Source organism: Piliocolobus tephrosceles, chromosome 1 (assembly GCF_002776525.5).
Source record: "Piliocolobus tephrosceles isolate RC106 chromosome 1, ASM277652v3, whole genome shotgun sequence".
Lineage (NCBI taxonomy): Eukaryota > Metazoa > Chordata > Mammalia > Primates > Cercopithecidae > Piliocolobus > Piliocolobus tephrosceles.
The window spans coordinates 69,130,165-69,151,747 of record NC_045434.1 but is presented as its reverse complement, the minus strand read 5'-3'; the positions used below and the strand labels follow the sequence as shown (position 1 = coordinate 69,151,747).

At 37.5% G+C, this 21,583-nt stretch overlaps 1 protein-coding gene across 3 annotated transcripts in view; it reads right to left on the bottom strand.

Moving 5' to 3' along the window:
- PPP2R5A (protein phosphatase 2 regulatory subunit B'alpha) overlaps window positions 1-21,583 on the bottom strand; it is a 74,533-nt gene that overhangs the window by 20,887 nt on the left and 32,063 nt on the right. For 2 of the 3 annotated variants that reach the window (XM_023203803.2, XM_023203804.1), the window contains exons 2-3: window positions 13,113-13,309; window positions 8,793-8,894 (exon numbers count right to left, since the gene is read on the bottom strand). In XM_023203803.2, the coding sequence (XP_023059571.1) occupies window positions 8,793-8,894; window positions 13,113-13,309 (299 nt within the window). Of the gene's footprint in view, window positions 1-8,792; window positions 8,895-13,112; window positions 13,310-16,357; window positions 16,471-21,583 lie in introns of all 3 variants that reach the window. The other variant, XM_023203805.2, reaches the window with a different exon arrangement.

Here is a 21,583-nt window from a genome sequence, read left to right as displayed (position 1 = left end):
GCTACGTATAGTATGAACAGACATTAGGGATAGTATGGCTCAAAAAGCCCATTCACTACACAATAATTATATTACGTGGCACAGACTATAAGTGCAGGAGCTATTTAGAAAAGGGCTGTATCACTGTGGAAAAGGTAGGAAAAGCTTTAAGGAGGATATGCAACTTGAGCCCTGTATTTGTTTCGATTCTGGATCTTCAGGAAGAGGATGGCTTTTATTTTATAGAAAGGTAGCAGCATGTCTTGATTTAAAAATATATATATTTATTTATTTTTAGAGACAGAGTTTCACCATGTTGCCCAGGCTGCTCTCGAACTCCTGGGCTCAAGCTATCCACCCGCCTCAGCATCCTAACGTGCTGGGAATACAGGTGTAAGCCACCATGCCTGGCTTTTTTTTTTTTTTTCTTTTTAAGCAGCATGTCTTGAGATGAAGAGAGTGCAGAGTACAGGTTGATGGTATGGAATTATAGACTCCAAATCTTTATGCAAATCCCTGGAGATTCCATCATAAGGTGGGATCAGGTTAAACATGAGCCAAATGTAGCATGCATTAGCCTATCTACTCTCCCTTCTTAAGATCTTCATCAGAAATACAGGGCCTAAGGCTTAATAGTTTTCAGAGTAATAGCCTGTCCTATGGGAGACTTTTATGACATCAAGCTACAGATCAAACTGAATTCTCTAAACCATATATATAAATTGAAACCTGTGCCATTCACGAATACCACATATAATTTCTTTCATAGTTTTCATCTACATAATTTACCTGACACAGTGAACATTATCAGTCAAAATTAGCAGCAAAATGCTGTTATGCTGTCAACTTAGCACCACTAAAGAGATGATGACAAAAAGTTACTTAAATACATATTGAGGGCCGGGTGCAGTGGCTCACACCTGTAATCCCATCACTTTGGGAGCCTGAGGCGGGTGGATCACCTGAGGTCGGGAGTTCGAGATCAGCCTGACCAACATGGAGAAACCCCATCTCTACTAAAAATATAAAATTAGCCAGACATGGTGGCACATGCCTGTAATCCCAGCTACTTGGGAGGCTGAGGCAGCAGAATCGCTTGAACCTGAGAGGCAGAGGTTGCAGTGAGCTGAGATGACTCCATTGCACTCCAGCCTGGGCGACAAGAGCAAAACTCCATCTCAAAAAAAAAAAAAAAAAAATTATTGAATAGTTATCCCAAATAGAGGTAGAAGAAACACTAGTGATCTACAGAGCTGGAAATCTTCAAAATGGAATAATCGAGATTATGCTTCTATAAAACTTATGAAATTTATCCTGTCCCAGTGTCACTCTCTATATACCCCATCCTACATTTTTAAAAATGTATCACACCCTAACATAGAATGTATGCCAATCATTTTATTATTATTTTGTTCTTCTCTGCTAGGATGTAAGGGATTTTGCTTAGTTCAGTACTTTACCCTCAATGTTTACAAAAATGCTTGATGCACAATAGATTCTTACTGAATGAATGGAAATCATATTTGTTAAGAGGTGTTTCTATGTAGTCACTGAAGTTTTTCCATGGTCTTGTTTTCTTTTTTCTTTTCTTTTTTTTTTTTTTTTTTTTTGAGACAGAGTCTTGCTCTGTCGCCCAGGCTGGAGTGCAATGGCACAATGTTGGCTCACTGCAACCTCCGCCTCCTGGGTTCAAGCCATTCTCCTGACTCAGCCTCCTGAGTAGCTGGGATTAGAGGCGTGCGCCACCACACCTGGCTAATTTTTGTATTTTTAGTAGAGACGGGGTTTCACCATGTTGTTCAAGCTGGTCTCGAACTCCTGACCTCATGATCCATCTGCCTCAGCCTCCCAAAGTGCTGGGATTACAGGTGTGAGCCACTGCGCCCAGCCTTCTATGGTCTTCTATACAAATAACTTGCTCCAAGAATCTAAGAAACAATGTTGCAAAGAAAAACACACACTTCACCAATGAATTCAGTTCACTAATAAAAACAACAAACTTCACCTATGTTCAATGTAGGGCTAGTTAGTCCTTCTACTTCTGTACACCAAAAATACCCTAAAAAATGAAAGATAACTAAAAAGTATAGGGAATTGAGGAGTGTAATCTTACCCTCCTACTCAGTTCTGACCATGTCTTTCCTAAAGGAGTTAAAATAAAACATAAAATTCTGGTCTTCACCATTAAAAAGACTTGGGAGAAGTTCCAACGGAAAACAGCATGGATGATTAAAGTATCTGAAAAATAAGACCTATACAAAAAGCTAAAGGAATAGAAATGTTTGGTTCACAGAGGCAAAGACTGAGAAGCAAACTTTAATGATCTACAAGTACCTAAGAGGCTGCTTTCAAGTAATACAGGTGACCAATGTTTTCCAACCTCTATTAAGAGGAAACTAACGTAAATAAGGTTTTTAACTGATTTAATATATAAAAGAATTTATATAAAAATTAATGCATACTCAACTATATATTACATATTAAGCACCCAAAAAGAACATTGCCTAGGATAAGGTAAACATTAACAAAATCTTAGTTTTTTAAGAATCTGTTTTTCTCTGTAATCCTTGTGAAAACAATAGATTCTGCATAAACCTTGAATAGTTTAAATACAGTCAGCCTAGGTTTTTTTCCTCTGCTCTTTTATTCATAAAAACTAAAAAGATAATAACTATTCACAATTTAAAAGGCCAAAGCAATAAAAGTATTTCTTAATCTTATATAAAAGATATTCCTTTTTATTTTTGTGCCTATAAAGTTAGTGCATTAGGCTATGATTCCTACCATTTTGGATTCTTAGCCCGTGAAAATATTTAAAATATAGTATATGGCCAAGAGTTATTTGAATGTAAAGGTGTACACTGTAAAACATGTATGTTGCCAGTTTAAATTTCTAATTATATTGCTCAGACAGAAAAGCTCTCTAATCCCTAAAACACAAGTTATTCCTAAAAAGGTCTATGTTCTAGGCACTATCCTACACAATTAAATCTTAATTATCTGTGCCACTAAAGTAATAAAAGAAAGTGAAAATACACAATCTGCCTGTATTCCAGGCTAGTACAGCAGCCAAGTGTCCTAATTATCTAAAAGTGCAGAAAATTAATATATTGTTAGTCCTCAATAGAAAGCAATAATACTTAGGAAAGAAATGAGAAAATAATTTAAAACTGTTGTACATTAATAGTTACCATATGATACTACACTTAATAAATTAGAAGATATAACCTATCCCCTAATACTGAAATGACCTTCCTGTGTTCCTTTATCTCTTTGTATTCCATTATTCCATTGCTCATTAGTATTTCCATTACAGTGTAAGAATAAGTAAGAAGAGATAAACTTTTATTAGCACATGTTTAGAAAACTCATGAAAAGGGTGGGGAAAACAAAGGCTTGAAAGGTTTTGAGATTACTTGTATTTACTCTCCCTCATTAACAACTAATGTTTATTTTCCACCATAACAAATTAATTTCTAGTATCTAGGATCTCATAAGCTAAATGTCAAATGTAAACTGTTAGTACAAAACAAAAGAATTCCAGGTGAATTAAGCACACATTGTAACAGCAGAAGAAACTTTCATTGAGCAAATTTCTTCACTGCTACAATTCCCTATAATCTGTCAGAGTAGCTTTAATATTCCATCTAAAAAAACTCAAGATGATTAATAATGTAGCTACATGTTCTGACAAATCCTATAAATCAGGTCACTTCAGTATCTACCAGTTTCTGATGTCCTTAGAACCATTTAACTGCCAAATTTAAAAACTGTATGCCAAATTTTGGTTTCTAGAAATTTTGGTTTTTGGAAGGATTTTTTAACTATAAACATACATATCTGGGGCAGAGCCTTTTAATCAAGGGACCATAGATGAATGAGAATTTCTTGTATCTCTGGGAATTTGTCTTGAGAGAGAACTACTTCTCAAAAATCATATTTTGGGATGGACGCAGTGGCTCATGTCTGTAATCCCAGCACTTTGGGAGGCTAAGGTGGATGGATCACTTGAGGTCCGAGTTTGAGACATGCCTGGCCAACATCTTTACTAAAAATACAAAAATTAGCTGGGCATGGTGGCAAGCACTTGTAGTCCCAGATACTCAAGAGGCTGAGGCAGGAGAATCATTTGAACTTGGGAGGTGGTGGTTGCAGTGAGCCAAGATCACGCCACTGCACTCCAACCTGGGCAACAGAGTGAGACTCCATCTCAAAAATAAATAAATACATAAATAAAACATAAAAAATCATATTCTGAAAGCAACTTAGCACCTCCTAAAATGTTAAGAACCACTGGAAACCAGGAATTTAAATAAAACCTCAAATCATACCAGTTAAAAATGGAAAGCATATTGTCTACTTGGCTCAATTTCCACTGTTACTTTCCATGAGCATATAAATATATCCTAATGAAAACACTCTCTTTAATTTTAAAAATTCAAAGACCAAGGGGTCTCTTTCAGACCATTCAACTACATCTGATTAAAAAACCAGCTAATGAGAATTTTTCATTATCAGCTTATCAACTTATCAGCTAATGAGAATTTGTAAAACCTTTGCATTTCAAATATAGCATTATTAATTTTACACCAACTATGGAACAAAATTTCATATAAACTTGTGTACAGTTCTATTAAAAAATAATTTACCACTTTGGATTTTCTAGTTCTGTAAGCTCTAATGTGCTGACAGATCTTAAAATTGTTATCAGTTTTCACTAATCCTAGGACTCCTCTCCATCTTATTTGGATGTATAGGTGCTACACAGAATGAATAAATTAATAAATAATGAGGCAGCATATTGCATAAAGTATCCCAAATGATATAAAATATAATTTTCTTTCTCTCATCTTTTTTTTTTTTGAGACGGAGTTTCCTTCTTGTTGTCCAGGCTGGAGTGCAATGGCGCTATCTCAGCTCACCACAACCTCCGCCTCCTGGGTTCAAGTGATTCTCCTACCTCAGCCTCCTGAGTGGCTGGGATTACAGGCATGTGCCACCATGCCCAGCTAATTTTGTATTTTTAGTAGAGACGGTTTCTCCATGTTAGGCTGGTCTCGAACTCCTGACCTAAGGTGATCCGCCCAGCTCAGTCTCCCAAAGTGCTGGGATTACAGGCGTGAGCCACCATGCCCAGCCTCTCCCATCTTTTTATAATAACAGAAAATGTAAAAGTCACTACAAAATATAAGTACTTGCAAAATTTAAAAAAAAAATCAGCAAATTAATTGGCATTAATACCTAGAATCCATATATAAATGAAGAAAATTGAACAGAGACCCAGAGACCTGTGGGACACCAGCAATTATAGCAACATACACGTAAATGGGAGTCCCAGAAGATGAGAGAAAAAGGGCAGGAAAAATATTTGAATAATGACCAAAAATAACTCAAAGATTATGAAACATTAGTTTACATAATGAATTCTAATTGTAACTCAATAAACAACAAGTAGAATAAAGTCAAGAAGATCCACACCTAGATACATCATAATCAAATTGACAAAACTTAAAGAGATAACATTTATAGCAGCAAGAGAAAAATGACTTTTCACATACATAATGAAATCCTCAGTAAGATTAATGGCTAACCTGTCATCAGAAAACCATGGATGTAAGAAGACAATGGGATGACATGTTGAAAGAAAAAGACTGTTAGCCAAGAATTCTCCTTCAAAAATGAAGAGGAAATTAAGACATTCCTAGATAAACACTGAAAGAATTTGTCATTAGCCAACCTGCCCTATAAGAAATACTAAAGAAATTCCTTCAGGCGGGAAGCTGAGGTGGGCAGATCATGAGGTCAGGAGACAGAGACCATCCTGATTAACATGGTGAAACCCCATCTCTACAAAAAATACAAAAAATTAGCCAGGTGTGGTGACAGGCACCTGTAGTCCCAGCTACTCAGGAGGCTGAGGCAGGAGAATGGTGTGAACCCAGGAGGTAGAGCTTGCAGTGAGCCTAGATCACACCACTGCACTCCAGCCTGGGCAATAAAGCGAGACTACATCTCAAAAAAAAAAAATTCCTTCAGGCTTTTGAAGAAACAAAAGGACGCCATACAGTGTCTCAAATCCACAAAGAGAAATAAAGAGCACATGTAAAGATAAATACACAAGTAAATACAAAAGACAGTATAAATGTATTTTTATTTATAACTCTTACTTTCCTCCTTTACAAGGCCAAATGCATAAAGCAATTACTGCAAAACTGTGTTCGTGGGCATATGATGTGTAGAGGTGTAATTTGTATGACAATACCACAAAAAAGTGGGGAGTGAATAGATGTATACTGCACCAAAGTTTTGTACACTATTGAAATTAGGTTAGTATTAAACCAAACTAGATTGTCTCAGAATGCTAACTGTAATCCCCAGGATAGAAAGAAAGAAAGAGAGAGAGAGGAAGAAAGAGAGGAAGAGAGAGGGAGAGAGGGAGGGAGGGAGGGAGGGAGGGAGGGAGGGAAGGAAGGAAGGAAGGAAGGAAGGAAGGAAGGAAGGAAAAAAGGAAAAGGAAAAGGAAGGAAAGGAAAGGAAAGGAATTAAAAAAATATAGTTAAATATAGTTAAAGAAACAAAGGAATGAAAATGGCCCCCTAGAAAACACCTATGTAACACAAAAATAGTAGTGGAAAAGTGGAGGAATAAAAAAGACATAAGTCACAGAAAACCAATGGCAAAATGGCAGTTGTAAAGCCCACCTTATCAGTAATTACATTAAATATAAATGGTCAAACACTCTAATCAAAAAGGCAGAGACTGTAGAAATTATTTTCAAAACATGATCCAACTGCATGCTGTTTACAAGAGACACACTTTAGATTCAAATAGATTAAAAATAAAAGGACGGAAAAGATATATCATACCAAGAGTAACCAAAAGAGAGCTGGAGTGGCTACACTAGTATCAGACAAAATTAACACAGAAATTGTGACTAGAGACAAAGGACCTTTTCAGGGCCATCTATAAAGAATATATAACAATTATAAACTTATATACACTTATCAACAGGGTCCTAAAATACATGAAGCAAGAACTTACAGAAATGAAGAGAGAGACAGACAATTCAATAATAGAGACTTCAGTCCCCCTTTAAAATAACAGGACAGACAGAAGATTAACAAGGAAATAGAAGACTTAAACAGCACCATAAACCAACCAGACCCAACAGACTTCTATAGAACACTGTACTTAACAGTAACAGAACACACATTCTTCTTAAGCACACATAAAACATTCTCCAGGACAAACTGTATATTAAGCCACTGTGTAAGTCTCAGCAAGTTTAAAAGGATTGAAATCATACAAAATATATTCTCCATTCTGCAATTATAGAGGCTGTAAAAAAGAAAAACTTTAAGAAAAAAAGTATATTCTCTAAACATACTGGAATAAAATTAGAAATTATTAACAAGGAAATCTGGGAAAGTCACAAATAGGTAGAAATTAACACATTCCTAAATAACTAATGGGTCAAAAGAAAAATCACTTAGGAAATTAGAAAATATTTTGAGCCAGGTGTGGTGGTGCACACCTGTAATCCCAGCACTTTGGGAACCAAGTGGGTGGGCTGCTTGAGCTCAGGTGTTCGAGACCAGCCTGGGCAACATGGTGAAACCCCATCTCTACTAAAAATACAAAAATTAGTGGGTGTAGTGGCACACATCTGTAGTTGCAGCTACTTAGGAGGCTGAGGTGGGAGGATGGCTTGCACCCAGGAGGCAGAGGTTGCAGTGAGCTAAGATCATGCCACTTCACTCCACTCCAGCCTGGGTGACAGAACCAAATGCCGTCTCAAAAAAGAAGAAGAAAAAGAAAGGAAAACATAATGTATCAAAATTTATTGATTCAAGCAAAAACTTATATATAGAACTGTTCATAACAGCTCTATTCACAATAGCCAAATGATGGAAATAATTTAAATGTCCATCAACTGGTAAGTGGATAAACAAATGTGGTATATCCATACAATGGAATAATTCGTCCATAAAAAGAAATGAAGTATTGACACAGATGACATTTATGATCCTTGAAAACATTATGCTAACTGAAAGAACCCAGAAACAAAAGCCCACATATTTCATAATTCATTTATATGCAGATACCAGAATAGGCAAATCCAGAGACAGAAAGCAGATTGGTAGTTATCAGGGGCTATAATGAGAGGGGAACGGGGTGTGAGTGCTAAATGCCAATGGGGATTCCATTTGGGGTGATCGAAAAGTTATAGAATTAAAGAGTGGTGATGGGTTGTACAGCATGGTGAATGTACTTTGTGCCACTGAATTGTACACTTTAAAATGGTTTAAATGGTAAATGTATGTTAAGCGTATTTTATTACAATGAAAAAACATTGAAAAACAGTATTTGCATGAAAGAAAATAATGTTAAGAAAACCATAGAAGTTAAATATTTTACACAGACACTCAGAATCTAAATGAGAAAACCATGATTTCTGCAGAATAGCATAAATATAAAAACTGCCAGGCCGGGCGCGGTGGCTCAAGCCTGTAATCCCAGCACTTTGGGAGGCCGAGATGGGCGGATCACGAGGTCAGGAGATCGAGACCATCCTGGCTAACACGGTGAAACCCCGTCTCTACTAAAAATACAAAAAACTAGCCGGGTGATGTGGCGGGCGCCTGTAGTCCCAGCTACTCGGGAGGCTGAGGCAGGAGAATGGCGTAAACCCGGGAGGCAGAGCTTACAGTGAGCTGAGATCCGGCTACTGCACTCCAGCCCCGGAGACAGAGCGAGACTCCGTCTCAAAAAAAAAAAAAAAAAAACTGCCAATACGTAATTATGTTCCATACCTGTATGTGAGGCCAAGAGGCCTCAAGCGTGGGTTCATCCTCTTCTGGATCAAAATCTGGATTATCACTTGGAGGAAGTGTACGGAAGATGTTAGCACTGATCTGTAAAGAAAAAATAATTGTATGTTCTTTGTTGTATGTGTAACTGAATTCGACAATTCAAAATGAAATATTTTAAAGATCACTTTAAGAAAAAAGTTACAGCTGTAAGCTTAGTTCAAAATCTATAAACCTCTCCAAGATACAAAGAAGGCAGGTGTTTGTTTCTCTCTTTTCTCTATCCAATAACTCTGACTTCCTCAGACCTAAGCTCCTGAAGATTACAGATAGCCTCTGGATTAATCTTCTTTAAATTATCAATTGTTCTTTCCGAATTTTACTCAAAAAGAAAGAGGGGGCCAGGCGAAGTGGTTCACACCTGTAATCTCAGCACTTTGGGAGGCCGAGGGGGCAGATTGTCTGAGGTTAGGAGTTCAAGACCAGCCTGGGCAACATGGTGAAACCCCATCTCTACAAAAACATAAAAATTAGCCAGGCGTCGTGGTGTATACTTGTGGTCCCAACTACTGGGGAGACTGAGGCAGAAGAAGTGCTTGAGCCCAGAAGGCGGAGGTTGCAGTGAGCCAAGATCATACCACTGCACTCCAGCCTGGGTGACAGAGCCAGACCCTGTCTCCAAAAAAAAAAAAAAAAAAATGAAAGACAGAAGGGAAAAGGAGAATATAGAGGAAGGGAGTAAAGGGAATTCGAGGGAAAAAGTTACTAATTCTACTTATCTTTAATTTGATTCATTTAATCTTTCTACAATTCCTCCCATATTCCAACCTGGCCATATTCTATACTTGCCTTATAACTCAGAGTTTGGTAAAATATCTCCATTCTTATACATACATACCACACTAAGGGAGAGGTGGGCGAGGGTAGAATGCCTTCACTATTATTATAAATGTGTTTATAATACTTCTTGATGACTTAATTTACTGTATTTCATCTACTTTGAGACTTTTAAAAAACATATTAACCACCTTGAAATCAGGATGTTCTTCATTTTAGATCCAGTGAAATACAGTATTTATAATTTCATGCTTTGCATTATCTTAGTACTAAGGTAATATATATCCTTTTTCTCTAGCAAAGGATAGATTGTGGTCTCAGTCTACAATTTTTTAAAGAATAATGAACAGACTGATAGACCAAGTAGTTTAATAAATATTTAAGGCCCAACTACTAAGAGGCTGATCATTTTGAGATCAACTATTCCAGAGGTAGAGGATAAGACATGGAATTGCAAGCAAATTTCCAACTATTCTTATGAAGTGGCATCTTTGGTACACAAATTACTGCTAATAGTCAATTACTATAACCATAAGACTTAATAAGAATAACCTAAAATTTCATCAGCCAGAACTCAAAGCCAGTACTTGAGGGCAAAGCCAATAAACAGTTTGATGGACATCAATTTCACAGAGTAGCAGCAAGCCATCGATAAAATTTGAAAACAAATATATCTCACAAGAGCATAGAATTTGTCCTTGAGATCACACTTATTATTGTCAGTAGTAAAAGAAAAAGTTAACCTTGTAGCTACTAATAAAATTAACTGTATATAACAAATATTCAGAAGAGCTTCAAGAGTCTAAATGGGTAAGATGACTCAAGTATTACTTAGATATTAAATTAAGTACTCATAAATTTTTAAGAAACCAACAATATATACCTACTATGTGCATACAGAAATCAAAATAAATTTAAGAAAGCAACAACAAACACACATCTTTTTACTTGGGCAAAGAAATTAAATCCCATAATTTATTAGTATATGGAAAATTTGACTCAAATATTTGAGACTTTCAATATCTGTCAACAATTTTAGAGATTAATTCCTGACTCTAAAAATTATTGAATATAAGCCATTTGAAATCAGTAACAGTAGGAAATACTGCTTTTTCTCCTTGAACTTTTTAAATGATTAAAAAACCAAAAAAATTGAAGAAGTCCATCAGTAATTAATATTTATGTTCTCAAACTATCACTTCCTTTTATTGTCTGTGGGAGTTTAAGCCAATTTCATTTTGATTAATGTTCTCTCTATAGCTAATCTTTAAATTTTTTTGAGGCTGGACATGGTGGCCCATGCATGTAAACCCAGCACTCTGGGAGGCCGAGACAGGAGGACTGCTTGAGGTCAGGAGTTTGAGACCAGCCTGGGCAATAAGCAAGGCTCCACCTCTAAAAAAAAAAGAAAATGAAAAAATTAATTGGGCATGGTGGTGCATGCTTGTAGTTCTACCTACTCAGGAGGCTTAGGCAGGAGGATAGCTTGTGCCCAGGAAGCCAAGGCTGCGGTGAGCTATGATTACGCCACCGCACTCCAGCCTGGGAAAAGAGACAGACTCTTTTTTTTTTCCTTTTTTTTGAGACAGGGTATCATTCTGTCGCCCAGCCTGGAGTGCAGTGGCACAATCTTGGCTCACTGCAATCTCCGCCTCCCAGGTTCTTCAAGCAATTCTCCGGCCTCAGCCTCCCAAGCAGTTGGGATTACAGGCACCCACCACCACACCTGGCTAATTTTTGTATTTTTAGCAGAGACGGGGTTTCACCATGTTGGCCAGGCTGTTCTTAAACTCCTGACCTCAGGTGATCCACCCGCCTTGGCCTCCCAAAGTGCTGGGGTTACAGGCGTGAGCCACTGTGCCCAGCCAACTCTGTCTCACAAAAAAAAAAAAATTGAAGGTTTTTATGCTCTTTAAAGAAAAAAAAAAAACTCAACAATCAAAATTTCCTAATTCCTTTTGAGAGGTCTTCTACTACAGAGTGATGAAAGAAAACCCAACTACTATATTAGGGCCAAACTTATCTTTCCTACTACACATTTGGTTCTTCCCCAAGAACATATATTAGGCAAGGGGAAAGAAAGGAAGGCAACTGTAGGTTATATTTATATTTGCTTTTAGCTTCAATACCCTGATATAAGTTTAAATTATATACTCAGTGACAATCTAACTAGTCCAACTGGATTTATTTATTTATTTATTTATTTTGAGGCAAGGTGTTGCTCTGTCAAACCAGGCTGAAATGCCGTGGTGATCATGGCTCTCTTCAGTCTTGAACTCCTGGGCTCAAGCGATCCTCTCACCTCAGCCTCCTGAGTAGCTGGGCCTAAAGGCTCATGCCACCATGCCTGGCTAATTTTTTTATTTTTATTTTTAGTACTTTTTGTAGAGATGGGTCCTTGCTATGCTGCCCAGGCTGGTCTTGAACTCTTGGCCTCAAGTGTTTCTCCCACCTCAGCCTCCCAAAGTGCGGGATTTACAAGCATAAGCGAGCCACTGCACTGGACTAAATGTTTATATTTTGTTAGTATACAACAAAATACAAAAAAAAAAAAAAAAAATTCACAAATACTAAACAAAATCCTACTGTTTGATAGAAAATAAGGTTGAATTACTAATAAACAGCAAGAACCCTAAACAATCTTACTTCAATAAAGTTGGCTGTAGTTTTTTTTCACATCAGATATTCCATTTATTTATATTAACTTCTTAAAGATCCTGACTTTCAATTAAAGTGTTATACCTGACTCCCTTACCCACTACTTAAATGTGGAGATCCCTAGTCTTTCATCGGTCTTCCCTTTCCCCTTTAAAAGTTCTCAGTAATGGCTGGGTACGGTGGCTCACGCCTATAACCCCAGCATTTTCAGAGGCCGAGGCGGGTGAATCACAATGTCAGGAGTTCAAGACCAGCCTGGCCAAGATGGTGAAACCCCATCTCTACTGAAAATACAAAAATTGGCCGGGCATGGTGGTGGTGGGCACCTGTAATCCCAGCTACTCAGGAGGCTGAGGCAGAGAACTGCTTGAACCTGGGAGGCAGAGGTTGCAGTGAGCCGAGACTGCACCACTGCATTCCAGCCTGGGCTACAGAGTGAGACTCTGTCTCAAAAAATAAATAAATAAATAAATAAATAAATAAATAAATAAATAAATAAATAAAAATAAAAGTTCTCAGTAACTATTCACCTCCATGGCATTAATTACCTATCAATCTGTATAATCCCAGGCCTAAATCCTTCTCTTAAGCTCTAGATCTGCACTATCCACTATGGGAGCCACCAGCCACTGTGACTCTCTCAATTCCCAAACTTGTATATGCAATGATGGTCTCATTGGAATGGATGGGATAATCTTTCAAATGAACTATTTTTTAAAATTTGGGGGATGTATTGTACATTTATTTAAAATCAGTCTCATTAATCCATTATTATACCTCAGATCTTAAATTTACATACATCTGAGGAACATAAGTCTAGAGGCTTACCATTTTTACTATATCAGAATACGCTGATTCAACAATTACACCACGATTAGTTGAAACATACTCAACCAGTTCATTCAGTGTTGCTCTTTTAATTTCTTTGCTCTTCAAGTCTGAAACAGAGTCCATGAAATCAAACAGTATACAACACTGCTGCAACTTCTGACAGAAAAGATCTTGTTGTTCATTTGAAGTGGCATCTATAAATAAAAATAAAGAAAAACTTAGAAATAACCTACTCAGAAGTTACTTTTATATATTTATTAATTTTGTAGAAGCTATTCACATATGTAAAACTTCTTCCAAAAATCTAGTGAGAAATGTGCCCATCTAACCCCATCATTCAGGGATTCATACTGGACTCTTCTCTCTCTCTCATTACTCACAATCAATCATGAAAAAAATTGTTTTAAAGAAATGTGGTCTTGCTACGTTGCCCAAGATAGACTCAAACTCCTGGGCTCATGTGATCCTTCTGCCTCAGCCTCCAGAGTAGTGGAGATTATGTGCCACCATGCCCAACTAATCATTAAATGTTATTGATTCAACGTCTTTAACATATTTGAGATCTATCCTTGTCACTCCCATTGCCATTTCAGACTCTCACCATGCCTCACCTGGACTACAGCAATGATATTCTAATTGCTCCTCTTATCTGGTCCCATAATCATTACCACTCCTGACATACCCTCCAAACAACTTCAAAATCTAGCTAAAATGAGAGTCGGTGTGCTCAAGTTCCATGTTTTTCAATGATAATCTAATAATTAAATAATAAAGTTCAAACTCCTCTGGACTGTATACAAAGTGCATCTGTCTACTGTCAAGAGTCATCTCTTAACCTTTCCAACATGCCTTTTCATTTTCATTAAACCATACTCTTTGCAGTTCCCCGAAGGTTACACAATGTTTCCTCTGTCTGGAATGCATTTCTTCCCACATTCCCACCCCAGGAACATTACCTACTTATAAAGTTTCAGTGTAAGTCCCTTCTTTTTTTTTTTAATTTTTATTTTTTTGAAACAAAGTCTTGCTCTGTCGCCCAGGCTGGAGTAGTTTTCAGAAGCTTTCCTTATGGTACTGAAGCTAAATTGGTTGGTTTATCCACTTTTACCCAAATATGTTTTAGGTGCATATGTCTATTATAGTATTTACTGTGCTTTACAGCAATTATATTTTACATATTCAGCACCCTTCAACTAAAAGCAGGAACCAACAGCCAGGCACAGTGGCTCACACCTATGTAATCCCAGAACTTTGGGAGGCCAAGGCAGACAGATCACTTGAGATCAGGAGTTCGAGACCAGCCTTGCCAACATGGCAAAACCCTGTCTCTACTAAAAATACAAAAATTATCAGGGCATGGTGGCGCGTGCCTGTAATCCCAGCTACTCCGGAGGCTGAGGTAAGAGAATCACTTGAACCCGGGAGGCTGGGGTTGCAGTGAGCCGAGATCGCACCACTCTGCATTCCAGTCTGGGCAACAGAGATGATGTCTCAATCAATCAATGCAGAAACCAAGTTTTATTTATCTAATTATTTCTGTCTTTCTATCTCTCTACTTCTCGTTCTCTTTCTAGTATCTAATACAATGCCTGGCATATAATAGGTACTCAAAAAATGGGCCGGTGTGGTGGCTCATGCCTGTAATCCCAGCACTTTGGAAGGCTGAGGCAGGTGGATGACTTGAGGTCAGGAGTTCAAGACCAGCCTGGGCAAATCGTGAAACCCCATCTCTACTAAAAATACAAAAATTAGCCGAATGTGGTGGCAGACACCTGTAATCCCAACTACTGGGAAGGCAGAGGCAGGACAATCACTGGAACGTGGGAGGTGGGGGTTGCAGTGAGCCGAGATAGTGCCACTGCACTCCAGCCTGAGCCACAGAGTGAGACTCAAGTCTCGATTTAAAAAAGCTTGTTTTATATTCTACTTATTACAAAAATACAGACACATCATATCGATTTGATTCTAACAAATGTTAAATCCTTTTGTTTCTAAGCTTCAAAACCATAAAACTTCAATTCTGAACTTCCATATCTATAAACAAGGACTTCAATTAGCTCAATCATTTAAGATTATTGAACTTCTGAGAGTAAAATTTAAAAATCATATTCAACTCTGATATTTAGCTCATAATATACAAAACTATTCTTCCATTCAAAACCAGTACATACTTTATATAAAGATACAGGCAGAAATCTTCGTAAAGATGATAACCTAATCAAGAATGTCTATGCTTTGTAATTAACTCCAGGGCAGGAAGCTAGTAAAATTACCTTTCAATTATATTCAAGTTGCTGTCCTTAAAAAAGCTGATTTAGATAAGGTACTGCTGAACCATAGTAGGTCAGGTATTCTAAGCATGTTCACACAAAGTCACAAGACATAAGGCACATTCTTTTCATTGGTCAATTATTATTAAATAATTTACAATAAAACAAATGTGGATATATTATAAAGAACAGCAAAAGTCACATGATTTTTGAAGTAAAAATATGAAGACTTGAATTTGCTGCAGTTCATCTGTGGCTATGCCAGTAAAATAAGATAGCTCCACACTTACAAAGAACTTATATTAACACTTCCTATTCCAAAATCAATAATGACTCTCTGCTTTATGAAGGCTAAAGTCTATATTCCTAAGATTGGCATTCAGAGTCCACGTAATATTGACATATATGACATTTTTCACTACCAATTTGGTAAAGTTTTTGATTCAGGGTCACTTTTTTTTTTTGAGACAGTCTCACTGTGTTGCCCAGGCTAGAGTGTGGTGGTGTGATCTTGGCTCACTGCAACCCCCCCCTCCTCCCAGGTTCACGTAATTCTCCTGCCTCAGCCTCCCAAGTAGCTGGGATTACAGGCCTGCACCACCATGCCCAGCTAATTTTTGTATTTTTTTTAGTAGAGATGAAGTTTCACCATGTTGGCCAGCCTGGTCTCAAACTCCTGACCTCAAATGATCTGCCTGCCTCGGCCTCCCAAAGTGCTGGGATTACAGGTGTGAGCCACCACATCCTGATTCAGGATCACCTTTTATGAAACTGTTCTTTAGTGGGAATATTTTGATTTTTGATTAAAAAATATTTGATTTAAAAAAATTAAATTTGCAGCTATTTTTAATACTAAGTAATATGTCAAACAGTTGTCTTTATCCCAGAATTAAAATTCATTCTACTGGGGGTGAAAATGAAGCACGAGCCAATATACATGCTACATATAACCAGCAGTCTTATGTTTACTACCTTTTTTTATCCCAAAATGGCCATTAGTCATTCTAAGCAGAATCTGCTTCTTCTCTGTAAAATCAGTTGTTTCTTGAACGGCCCTTTTCTTAAATCTTCTGGGGCTTTTTACCCTTAAAGTCAAAATGGTTATGTGCATTTAATTTCCATTAATAAATGATGTCTCCTAATACTTAATTTATTTCAACTAACAAAAAGATGTCTGCTTGATATTAGTACTTAGTTTGAAAACTAGAGATGGACACCTCTGCTTATGTATGTACTACACACTAAATGAGATACATGTTGACTATGTGGGCTATAAGAATCCTTCTCGATCCACAGTGTACAGGAAATCCCCATAGTTTTCTCAGTTATTCAGTAGTATCTTTATAGTTATCTATTTTCAAAGATATCTATATCCTTCATATATGGCTTTATTTTATAATATATATCTTTATAAGTAATATAAATTCCATAATGATGACTTGGTGAAATAGTTGCCATACCTTGAGAGGCTGCATTCTAACAGAGTTTTAAGATATATTTTAACTCTTTTTCCCTAATGCTGATAGTAATACAAACTCACACAAGATCCCACTTCAATTATGTGAATACTTCACATAGCCAGTCCTCTTCTCTCCTTCCTCCCACTACCTGTTTGTTCAAAGTCTTTTCCCTACCTGAAATACTTCACTAGATTTCCTCCCCTATCTTTCCATATCCTACTTGCCCTTTAAGAACAAACTTAAATCTCATATTCTCCACAAAATTTCCCTTAGGTAGGTCAGGATATAATGATCTCTCCCACCTCTCATGATCTGTAGTGTTCACAACCTCAATTACGTACTTGAGTACCCATTATCTTTAGGCCTATATTCAACAGATGTTTCTTTCATCAACCACCAAAAGATTTCAGGCTCCTCAAGGGGAAGGATTATTCACTGAGCAGGGTTTCCTTTTTATTTCTTTTTTATCTAGGATAGGGTATATAAGGAGTTAATAAATACTTACTTGATGCTTCAAAAAACTCTCTGAATTTAAAGAATAAAGATACTGCACTGAAAAACAGTCTATTGAACAAGGAGAAGTTCAAAATTGGTGCTGGCTATTAACAGTGACATAAATAATGAATTACTACAACATGCCTATGTTTAAGAATTAATAATGCCGCGTGCGGTCGTGCCTGTAATCCCAGCACTTTGGGAGGCCTAGGAGGGCGGATCACAAGGTCAGAAGATCAAGACCATCCTGGCTAACATGGTGAAACCCCGTCTCTACTAAAAATACAAAAAATTAGCCAGGCATGGTGGTGGGTGCCTGTAATCCCAGCTACTCGGGAGGCTGAGGCAGGAGAATGGCATGAACCTGGGACGCAGAGCTTGCAGTGAGCCAAGACTGCACCACTGCACTCCAGCCTGGGTAACAAAGCAAGACTATGTTTCCAAAAAAAAAAAAGAATCATAATGACCATTTTTATGAACAATCTACCTTGATGGTAGAATTAAAAGGATTGAGATAACAATCATGAAGATGAGTGCATATAGTTCAAGGTGAAATACAAATGGAAAGTCTGTTTTTCTAACACTACAGGCTAAGTAGCCTGTGGCCAGCACAAAAAAAAGACACAAAATGACTTTCAGGATTGGAAAATACAGTCACGCGCCTCATAACAAAGTTTTGTCAACAACAGACTGTGTATATAATGGTGGTCCCATATAAACCGTATTTTTACTGTACTTTTTCTTGTTTAGATACACATATACTTACTTTTCAAATTGCCTACAGTATTCAGAACAGTAACATGCTGTGCAGGTTTGTACACAGCCTAGATGTGTAGTAAGCTATACCATTTAAGTTTGTGGAAGTATACTCTATGATGTTTGCACAATGACAAACCTGTCTAATAATGAATTTCACAGTACATAGCCCCATCGTTAAGCACAATCATATTAGGTTCAAGAACATGTTACCCTTTTTTTTTTTTTTGAGACGGAGTCTCGTTCTGTCACCCAGATTGGAGTGCAGTGGTACAATCTCTGCTCACTGCAACCTCTACCTCTCAGGTTCAAGAGATTCTCCTGCCTCAGCCTCCCAAGTAGCTGGGATTACAGGTGCTTACCACCACGCCCGGCTAATTTTGTATTTTTAGTAGAGATGGCATTTCACCATGTTGATCAGGCTGGTCTCCATCTCCTGACCTCGTGATCCATCCGCCTCGGCCTCCCAAAGTGCTGGGATTACAGGGGAGAGCAACCATGCCCAGCCCCATGTTACACATTTTTTAAAAAAGACTTTTTCTGGGCACCTAAACTCTTGGGTCTCCTCCTCCAGAAAGAAATTAATGTTTTTCATAGCTTATCCATTCAGTAATCCATTTCTTAGCCTAAAGATGCATTTAAATTTGTTTTTGTTTTTTCTCCCCCAGAACTATATCCCAGCATTACATAATGCTTGGGTGGGATAGGTCACATCTGAATTCTCCCAAACATCAGAAGTATTTAGAAGCAGTTAATGTTACAACTCCACTGGCTCTGGGTTAAAACAGAAGTTTCCAATTCTTGATTATTTTTAGGTATTATGATATAGAAAGATCTTTTCCTACTAAACCCTTCCCACTAAGTACATAACGTCTATTGAGCAGTCTGCCGTGCTCCATATTAAAATACAGTACTACTGCTAATGTTAGTACTTCATTCCAAAGACAATTCTAAGTGTTTTATATGCACTAATTTCACTCTCACAACAATCCTTTGAAGCAAATTCTGAAAGAGATGATTTCCTGCCTTCAAAAGATTAGAAGCAAGTTGAGGAGGCAAGATACAGAACACAGAAAGTAATGCTATCAGGCAAAACGGAAAAGGTACTACCACAGTATATATTTACCACATACATACTGACTACTCTCCACACAATCTGGAATCAAAAAGAATTCAAGAGTGCTTACAAGATTAAATATAAACAGAAAAATTAAAAATGAAATCAGAGGGCCGGGAGCAGTGGCTCATGCCTGTAATCCCAGCACTTTGGGAAGCTGAGGTGGGCAGATCACGAGGTCAGGAGATCGAGACCATCCTGGCTAACACGGTGAAACCTGGTCTCTATTAAAAATACAAAAAATTAGCCAGGTGTGGTGGCGGGCGCCTGTAGTCCCAGCTACTCAGGAGGCTGAGGCAGGAGAATGGTGTGAACCAGGGAGGCGGAACTTGCAGTGAGCCCAGATCCTGCCACTGCACTCCAGCCTGGGCAACAGAACAAGACTCCATCTCAAAAAAATTTAAAAAAATAAAATAAATTTAAAAAATGAAATCACAATTAATTAAATGCAAGAAAGCTTTACAAGATATTTGACTGCTATATTTAAGGGCTTTTGTTTTTACTAAGTTTCTTGGTAGCTAAGGTAAAACAGTTGTGAAGAGTAAGCCATACTGTAAACGGTTAAATGAGAGAAGAGAAGTTACTGTTATGTACTGCTGGTTGGCCTACTTGTAGGTTCAAAACATGCAACATTTTTATATAGGTCAAAAACATTTTTATAGTAGTTATCCTGTAAGAAAAGATGGTAATCATGGTTTTCATTATTTAAAAAATTATGAAATATTTTGCATTTGTAGATGCTTAATATGTCCCAACTCTAGTACATTTGTGAAACAGTAACACTGAATTTTCTCATAAGAAAAAAGAGCAGAAAATATAAATAGGTTGAAAAAAAATCAGCCTATCTTCTTGCTATATTTCATAAACATGAGTAACAATCTGTAAGAAAAAAAACACATAGGCCAGGCATGGTGGCTCACACCTGTAATCCCAGCACTTTGGGAGCCTGAGACAGATGGATCACCTGAGGTCAGGAGTTTGAGACCAGCCTGGCCAACATGGTGAAACCCCACCTCTACTAAAAATACAAAATGTTAGTCGGGCATGGTGGTGCACACCTGTAATCCCAGCTACTTGGGAGACTGAAGCAGGAGAATCACTTGAACCCGGGAGGCAGAGGTTGCAGTGAGCTGAGATCACACCATTGCATTCGGGCCTAGGCAACGAGAGCAAAACTCTGTCTCAAAAAAAAAAAAAAAAAAAAAAAGAACACATAATAAATCTGTTAAATGTAAAAAGCACAGACAATATCTGCACTGGCCACTTTATTCTTCAGCTTCTCCGTTTTAAGAATTCTTGCAAATGAAGTCTGTCATAATGACGTTTCAGTCTGGCAATTGGGCTGATGTTGATTATCCATTTGCCATTCTCACTACGGATGATAACGTCCATTCTGATTCCTACGGTGACAGCTTGCTCACCTGGCATTCTCCCTGCAAGAGATGCTGATATTTTCTATCAGAATTTCACTTAAAGGTTTAAAAATGAAAACGTCTTTAGAAACAAACAAGTTCACAGGAAAAATTCACACCACCTTACAGCACTGCATCATCAGCAACTAGAGTTGTGGCTGACAAGGTAACTTTTGGATCATGCCCTGAGTACTACAACACAGTAGTTTGCTCAGTCACTCTGAATTAAATTATTACAAGAGGTCCAAGTTTTTGTTGGGACAATTTTAACCAGGTTTTCTTGAACTGATGACATATATCTGTTTCAAATGGATGCTGATTTCTTCCAAAATGTATAAATAAATGAGTAAATAAGGGATGCGTATTTAAGGTCCTAGTGACCTCTATTTAAATGAAGAGAATATCCTACATGTAAACTTTAAAGTATACAGTTGATCTGCATTATCCATGGGGACAAGTTCCTGGACTCCCCTGGATACCAAAATCTGAGGATGCTCAAGTCCCTCATGTAAAATGGTCTAGTATTTCCATCAACCTATGCATAGCCTCCTGTATACTTTAAATCATGTCTATATTACTTACACCTAACACAATGTAAATGCTATGTAAACAGTTGTTACACTATATTATTTAAGGAATAATGAGCTGAAAAAAAGTCTGTACATATTCTGTATAGACTCTTCCTCCCTCCCCTGGAGTATTTTTGATCCAATGTTGGTTGAATCCACAGATGTGGAACCCACAGATAGGGAGGGCCAACTGTATTTTGATATTCCCAAGTATTTACCAAGGAACAATTCAGACTACTATCTACTATCATGGTATATCATATTTAACCATTTCCAATGCCTTAAGTCTTTGTGTTGCCTCAAGGAAATTTGACTACGCACTTACTTAATATATGTAATAACCTGCAGCATCAATTTGTGGTCATCTCTTCAGCATCAGAGCTAAGGAT